This window comes from Dendrobium catenatum, unplaced genomic scaffold, assembly GCF_001605985.2.
Source record: "Dendrobium catenatum unplaced genomic scaffold, ASM160598v2 fragScaff_scaffold_231, whole genome shotgun sequence".
Taxonomy (NCBI): Eukaryota; Viridiplantae; Streptophyta; class Magnoliopsida; order Asparagales; family Orchidaceae; genus Dendrobium; species Dendrobium catenatum.
In genome coordinates, this window is record NW_021318693.1 from 2,651,748 (window position 1) to 2,660,018 (window position 8,271).

Below are 8,271 nucleotides of genomic sequence, written 5' to 3' on the forward strand. Positions count from 1 at the left end.
GAAGGCGCGGTAGTAGAAAGAAAAAAAAAAAATTATTTTTAGGATTGTGGCAAGCTTCAGGGACAACCGCAGAAAAAAGATGTCTCAAGAGGCTCAACACAAGGTAGCATGACCAAACGAGGCCTAAAAGTCTGAGTCAGGGCCAAATTTTACTTCAAGTAGACAAGAAAATGTCAGCCTAATTTTGTTGCAAAGGGCAAAAGCGAGCATGAATTTTGTGCTGTCTGTCAAATACAATTCCACACGTAAAAAATATCTGCATATGGCTATTAGCATCAGATAAGAGTAACTTCAAGCCTTCAATCACAACATGACGAAAGTTTACTATCCAGAAAGCATTCAATAATCCAATATGTAGAAAGGGAAGGTAGCTATAAAGCCATAAATCATATTCTTAAGTTCTATTCCTGCTGTTTTGTGTTGTGCACAACACATGGAAATGTATTCATACGCACAGTTAATAAGGGGTTAAGTACGCCGTTCATAAATTAAAACTGAATAAAGTAAACTTCAGAGAAGAGTTAATATTACTTATCACGCCTCACCATCGATGCTGAAGAAACTGTTCCGACAAAGGGAAACAGCTTCCAGTAACATGCAAATTTATCAGTTTGTCAAAGCCTTAGATGTCCTATGAATTATGATAAATATGTAAAAAAAATATCTACTAAAAAAACTAGTACGGGATAACTTGACCAATTAAGAAACAAGAATACAGCAATTTGATCAGACAAAAAAGAGAAATTACCTGAAATCCTCTGGCCAACAAAGACTGAAAACCATGCTATTATCAGGGAAAAAAAACATACCTTCAACTTAGAAATGATTCCTTCAAGTTCTTTGCACCGCCTTTTTTCATATTCAAAAGCAGATCTCATTTCCTCAAAGTTGGTTATTTGATCTTCATACAAATAATCAGAGAAACATTCCCCATTAAGCCTTCCTCTAGAACAACCATTTGTTATTGAAGAACGTTTTCTTAATAGTTCCGGTTCACCAAACCACACAGACAGGGATTCATCAGAAACCATACCACTTTTCTTAAGTTTAGCGACAAGTACCCACATGCTTGCGAGTTCATTTTCTAAATCTTGTTCGTGTTGTTTGGATTCATCAATACTTTTTTGTAGTTCACATTCTCTTTCCTGTTTAAGAGACAACTCAGCCTCTAGTGAAGATTCTCTCTCACATCTTCTTAGTAGCTCTTTTCTCAACTCCTCAACGAGAACACTGTCTTCTGAATTCTTAAAGTAATCATCAGCATCCTTCCCATCAAGCAAGACATGCATCTGGGAGTTATTAACTCCACCAGTAGCTTTTTCCATAGAGGAAGCCAAGTTATCATTCAATTTTGCATTTTCATAAGAAAGTTTTGTAACCTCTTCAGCTAAGTTTCTAAGCTCAACTGCTGCAGCTGCAGCCAATTCTCGGGCATAAGAAGCTTCCTCAGCCAGCTTTTGAGAATGAATTTGAAGACCATCCTTTTCTTCAGCTAATCTTAAACTTTTTTGCTTCAGATTCTCAATCTCAGCAGCCTCAAGTGAATTATAGAATCTTAGTCAATAAATAACAGAAACTAAAGACGATGTTTATAGATTCTCAAAGAAGAGCAATCATTATTACCTGCATGAGAACCTGGGTCCTCAAGGATAGCTCACTACTACATCCCTTAGATTCGTCATTTGTGGATATTGAAAAATGTTTCGTTGGAGAAGATTCAGTTAACAAGGATATCCCTTCTGCCTCATTTCCTAAATAAGTGTTTACCAACGTGTTATTACATAGGCTATATCCGTCTTCTTTGGTTTTACCTATAAAATAGTTGAGCTGCTCATTTAGTGTTTTAATAGTTTCCTCAAGCTTGGCATTATCAGACATCTGATACAAATTCAAAAATGGCATTAGGAAGATGAATTCAAGTAAATCTCCACCAATAACAAATTCATATGATATTATCTGTTGGCACCTTCATCTGCAGCTGGTCTTGAAGAATTCTATTATCAGCAGACATAATCTACACAAGACATGTTAAGGTCAATAGACATTAAAATAAGTTTGAGGACGAAAGCAATGCCTATAGCAGACATCATAGGGAAACAAACCTCAAGCTCAAATTCCTTCTCACTCAACTGAGTGGCCAGCTTTGAAAGATTCTACAAAATGGTAAATGATGTTAAATTGATAACAATACAAATTCAATGCTCATATTTGTAAAACCTTTACAAGGTATTTTAAATAAAGATTGAGCATGAAAGAGAAGTCATATCCAGGAAAATAAGGATGGAACGAAACTAAAATGAATGCACGTAATAATACAAGTAAAACATGTATCGCATGGATTATGGCCTAATTTGAAACAGTGCGCTGAGATATTTAAGATTGTTGAAGCATTGAACCTGTGATACTTTAATACTATTTGAAGAATGCGGAGAATCATCAAGAGATCCAATCATTCTCTGCTCAAGAACATGCAGCAAGATCTTCTTTTCATTTGTTTCATCTCTTAACTTCTGCATTTGCTCCTGCATGAAATGACGCAAATAAATAAATTCCACAAATCATGAATATCTTTCACATCAGAATAGTATTGGTTTGAAGAATATAAATAGAGTGACAGTAATTAACAAGCTATAACCACTGGACGTGTAGCCCAGTAGTAATGCTTTTTTACTTCGAAGTGGAGGTTTAGGTCCAACTACTGCAATAAAACATAAATAAATAATAAGTTAACACTATATACAAATTCTTTCTACAACCTCAAAAATTTTAAAGTAGAATGCTTGCACATTTATTCCCGAATATATTTGGAAAATGAACAAACTGGGGAAAACTAACTTTAAAAAAAAAATTACATGGTTGGCAAAAGAATGAATTTAACTCTAACGAAAAAACAGGCACATTCGACAACAATTGGATTTTACAAGAAAAATGTGACAAACCAAAGCCTATCAAGGTGGCATTGGAAGCCAAGAGGAAGATTCCCCGCAATGGACAAACGTTATGTACAGAATATATGTTCAAGCCCCATTATGGGAAATTAAAAAAAAGTTTTAAAGAACAAGACAGCTGCAAGTATATGGCATATTAGCAGCAAAAAAACAAAAAACAAAATTTAATCAGTTAGACATCACAAATCTACCTAGAGTACGCCTGGTCCGGATGTCTAAATTCTCAATAACATCTAATTATCATGTTTCCGGTCGGTAAGACAAGGGTCAAGGTGGTTTCAGAAATTTAACATTTAAAGATAGTTTTATATTAACAGACTAGCAGTATCTTAAAAAAAAAAAAAAAAAAAAAGATGACCGATATGGCTTCACCAACAAAACACAATAAAACGGCTACAAAGATTTACAAGCATATGTTAATTAAACAATTTCATAAAGAATACAATGATCATTATCTGCTTTATAATTGTAAAATATAGCACAATCTTAAACAACTATGATGGTTGCATCACCTAGAAAAAATGCACATACCAAAGTAGAAAATAAAGTGAGATTTGAGCATGTGTAAGTCGTGAACAAAAAAAAAGACAATTTGTCCAAAAACAAAGTAGAGTACGCCCATTTTGGCCCCAAACTTCTCGAATTTGGTCCCAATTTATCAAATTAGTAAAGTTGAGGTACTAAAATATTCACGTTTTGATAAGTTAAGCAAAATTGAAGAATAAGGAAAATCTGAGGCCAATATGAGCTCACCCCAAACAGTCTTGAGGACCAACTTTGTCGTTTTTTCAAAAGAGAAAATAAAATTATAAAAAGCTAATAGAAAACAAACAAAAAAATGCTTGAACAAGAAAAATAAAGTAGGGAATAGTATGAGTTTGCCAAGTTAATGTACAACAAAACAGAAATCATATAACTTCAGAGTAAGTTTTAATGTAATGCAGGAACAGCTGTCAAGATTCACAAATATTTATATTCTTAACCTCATATGATATGGTTGAAGAAGACGATTAACAAAGGCAGTTTTGTTGTTGCGAAAAAATAGTTTGCTCAACATTGAGCGAAAGAAAAGCAAATTCTAAAAGAAAGTAAAAAAAGTAAAAAAGTAAAAAAAATAAAAAAAGCAGTTCGCATGCCTGGATATTTGAATCTTCAGGGTTATTGGAAGCTTGCTCGGCTAATCTTTTTAAAGAACTTGTGCACAGTGCTACCTCCCCAGCTAGCATCTTTATCTGCTCACTGAGAAGATCCATTTCATCCATCATGGTTGCACCTGTCTGCAGAAAATGCAAATTGACTCAATTTTGTCATGTTAGTTATTAAGCAGAAACATGGAATTATTAATATGTTTGAATAGTAATCCAACAGATTCGAACTTGAAAAAGAAATGATAAATGTGAAAAAGTGAATCCGTATTTCACATTGCCCGCCCAAGAGAAGAAAATAATGATTGAAGTCAACCATTGCGATTTATAGAAGACGAAACCTCAGTCAGAAAAATAAATAAATAAAGAAGCACAAAATAGCAGTTTTATAAACAGTACATAATATTGAAAAAAAAGGGGGCATACCCAGTGTATGCGGACTCCCATCAATCTGTGACCAAGGGTTTGACATTACCAGTATCACCCTGACTCTTTCAATAGAGGTTGTTCCACGACCTGAACCTATGACCGCCAAATCAAAATAGTAGCAACATAATCATTGCTCCAAACAAGACCTCTTTAGACAACCACATTCTTTGAACTGTGTGGCTAAGGAGCATGAAGATAGACAAACAAACACAAACATGACACGACACAGATAGAACAACACAACATAATCCCAAAAAGTAGGAAGCAACATGCATGGACATAAAGTTATATTTAGTAAATTATTATTATAAAATATATATGAATTCAACTATAATAAGAGAATTTCCTTGATAAAAATGACATTGAAAAATACAAACATGAACTTTTTTAAACATGATTATAGTAAGGAAAAAACTATAGTCGAAGAATTTTTATGAAAAAAATGACATTGGCAAACACAAATAAAAAAAAATGAGTAAGAGTTCTAGTTAAATCCTACATTTAGTTAATGACTTAAAAGACGTCCAATTCGAAAGCCAGGCTATTGTCTGTCACAGTTTTTAAGTCACAGTAGAAGTCCAGCATCAATGCAAGTTCCTTGTTTGTTTTTCATATTTGAAGTCATCACCCGTCAAATCAAAGCGAAGCCTCGCACGTGTGTAGAAGTCGAATTAACGCACAAGGAAGTCATCACACTTCGAATTATTATGTTGAAGTTGGTGATGTCATAGCTGAGTTGCTTGATTTGCTCATCTTTTATCTCCCTTGCCCTCACAAGTATATAACAAAAGGAGGACGAGGTAGGGCACAAGAAAAAATTCTTACTTAAATTTCATTGTCCACCACCCCCATGATTGTATGTGACCTAGGCATGCTCTGGTTCAGCCAAAAGTAAATTTTACTCTTGAATGAACCTAACACAATTTGAAAGTGCTTGAGAGTAAAATTGTACTTCGCAGCATTTTACTATGTCAATTCTAAATAAGTAGAGGAACACGACCACTCTTTAAAACTTTTTACGTGCAATAGGTTGAACAACTTTGCTTTATCTAAAAGCCATTCATATGAACACACAATTGTTTGAGTTATATAAGGATCCAATATGGTAGTTCTTCAAGCAAATGCATTATCATTAGCGTTCATGTGCCTTTCATTTTAAGTTCATTATTGCTCACATTTTATCAGCTTGTGGGTGTGTTGCAGACCAGATTATGAGTGCCACGAGTTGAAATATCCTTTGTTTTCAAAGGAACAAAATTTATCACGAAAAAAATTAATTTTTTTCATTTTTTCATCTTTAAATCTAGTGTGCTCTTAAGTGGATTTAAGTCTTATAGAGAGTTCTTTAGTGTAGTAAAGAAGTTGAGTGCTCTCAAGTGAACTTTCAAGTTCATCACACATCAATTCTAAGTTCTTATTATGTGCTATATTCTAATTATTTCAGATTTTCTTGCATGACTTGTATATCATTTTTTATGTACTTTTAATGTCATATATTTCACTTTTTTTTAATTGTTTCCATTTAAAATCTTCATTTAATTCATGGTGTTATTTTTGCCGCAAGTATAGTCCAGAATATTTTTTATTTATTTTATTCATTCTAAGTTAGGTATAAGTTTGGTTCACTAAAGCTTTTGGCAGCATCCCGCCATCTCCTCAGTGTAGGAGACCTCTATGGGGAATATGAACCTATTCACCACACTAAGAAAAGCATGCAGGGTGGAGCAAACACCATGGCCAAGTCTTCCATCACTCACCATATCAAGAAAAGCATGTACGAGTAATCAAACATACATGAAAACTTTGCAAAGAGGATCTTCCCATCGTGCAAGGAAAGACATGCATGAGCACATTTTTTATCAGCAAAAGCCTTATTATTAATCGCGTTGAAAAAGGTGCATATAGGGTCTTCTACTTCCACCACACTAAGATGTGCATATATGGGTCACCTACACAAGAAATACACAATGCAATAAAATTTCCCCACCCATCGCGAAAAACATGTACGAGTACTTATATGGAAGTGCAAGCAAGCTTTGCATTTTACCTTGCGCAAACAGAGGATACGTGGGTTGACCGAGAGGAGCTACAGAGTCTAGATCCAGACCTCCTAGAGTGGTACGAGAGCTCAAGGGACACTCACTCGACAGGGTCGAGTGATGTAGGACGAGTAGGACGGCTTATGCTAGGGAGAGGATCTCTTCTCCAATATTCCAAGTCCTTCCACAAAAGCTGAAAATTTCTTTAAAGGAATCTGAAATATTTCAGATTTTTGTTTTCTCAAAAATATGAGAGGAATTCCAACTCTTAGTGTGGGGAGGAAAGACTTAGCAGCAAGATTTATGGAAAACCATCAACGTGGAGTAAAGGAAGATAAGAAAACTGAGAGGAGTGAGGCGGGTGACATGGAAAAGAGGCCAGCGGGATTGAGAAGGATTGGGGATCTTCTTTCCTAAATCCAATATCTAGTTTAGGAAATAAATTAAAGTCAAGGGATTACAGAAAATTTCAGCTAAGGCTGTTAAGCTGAGAAGAAAATTCCCATCCACGTCAAATTCCGGCAGCAATTTGGGGTGCAGGAAACTTATGAAACGGCTCAGTTTTTGGAAGGATTTTGGAGAAATAAAACAAGCAAAACAATTAAGGAGGACGCGGCTTAATTGTGGCTAGATTTTTGGAATTATTTCCAAGTCAGGAGACTGAAATAAGTGGGTAGAAGTGGACGGGACCACTTGGAGAATTGGCTCAAAGAAAGGCTTGATTTGTTTCCAAGAAAAGGAGGTAGCATTAGGAAACTAATTTGATTTTAATCCCATGAGGGGCTGGCGGGATTGAGGAGGGAATTTTATTTCCCAAATCAAATTCCTAGATTAAGAAATTAATTTCAGAAATATGAGAGAGGGAATTTCGGCTAAGTGGAATTGGGGAGATTTAAAATTATTTCCTAAAGCCAAGAGGGGAGATTAGGAAGTAATTAATAAAACAAGCCAATGGGGGCAAGGTTGGGCCGGCGGCATCCAAGGGGAGAGGGGAGGGAATTTGGTGATTTAAGGCTCTTAGATTTGAATTTAGGAGTTATAAAAGTGAGACAATAAATCAGATTTTGAATTTAAATTTCAATTGAATGGATTTAGTAACTTTCCAAAAATAGCATGATAAATTAGGAAAGAAATTTGAATTTCAAATTTTGAACAATTTGAATTTCAAATTAATTCCTAATATCATGCACACCTAATTAGGAAATCCAAGGAGAGAAAGGATGAGGCCGGCAGCTAGGGAGCCCTGGCCGGCAGTTTGTGGTGGATCTTCGGGTGAGGTGGCCGGCAGCTTTTGGTGGAAATGGGGACGACGATGGTGGACGGAGGTAGAGGATGACGCAACAAGAAGGAACCAAAGAAAAACAAAGATAGAAACGAAAGATAGAAAATAAAAACCGTGAGTCTTGGAATCTTCCGAAGACTGACGGGTGATGTTTTGCCCTTCTCCAAGGGACTTCAAATCACGAGCCCGGACCCATCCTGCGACTGATGAAAACTCCGATTTCTTCCCATAGGAATCTCACTGTCGTCCTCTCCAAAGAACACACATGTGAAAACAAATTTTTTTTATCAAATAATCCATCCCCATTACAATATCTTAAGGCCCTATATATAGGCCACAACATAAGAAAATTAAAAATTACAAAAATACCCGTTGGGCCACAACACTCACATAAGCTATCATAGGGATAAAACAGGAAATACATCAAA

At 35.4% G+C, this 8,271-nt stretch overlaps 1 protein-coding gene across 1 annotated transcript; it reads right to left on the reverse strand.

Moving 5' to 3' along the window:
- Positions 1–623: 623 nt before the first annotated feature.
- LOC110104195 (kinesin-like protein KIN-7E, chloroplastic) lies at positions 624–4,626 on the reverse strand. Its single transcript, XM_028693116.1, has 7 exons — positions 4,520–4,626; positions 4,085–4,225; positions 2,397–2,522; positions 2,103–2,153; positions 1,967–2,014; positions 1,624–1,878; positions 624–1,535 (listed from the first exon to the last, which is right to left on the reverse strand). The coding sequence occupies exons 1-7, from the start codon at positions 4,538–4,540 to the stop codon at positions 639–641; spliced, it is 1,539 nt and encodes a 512-aa protein (XP_028548949.1). The 5' UTR covers positions 4,541–4,626; the 3' UTR covers positions 624–638.
- Between the last annotated feature and the right edge of the window lie 3,645 nt (positions 4,627–8,271).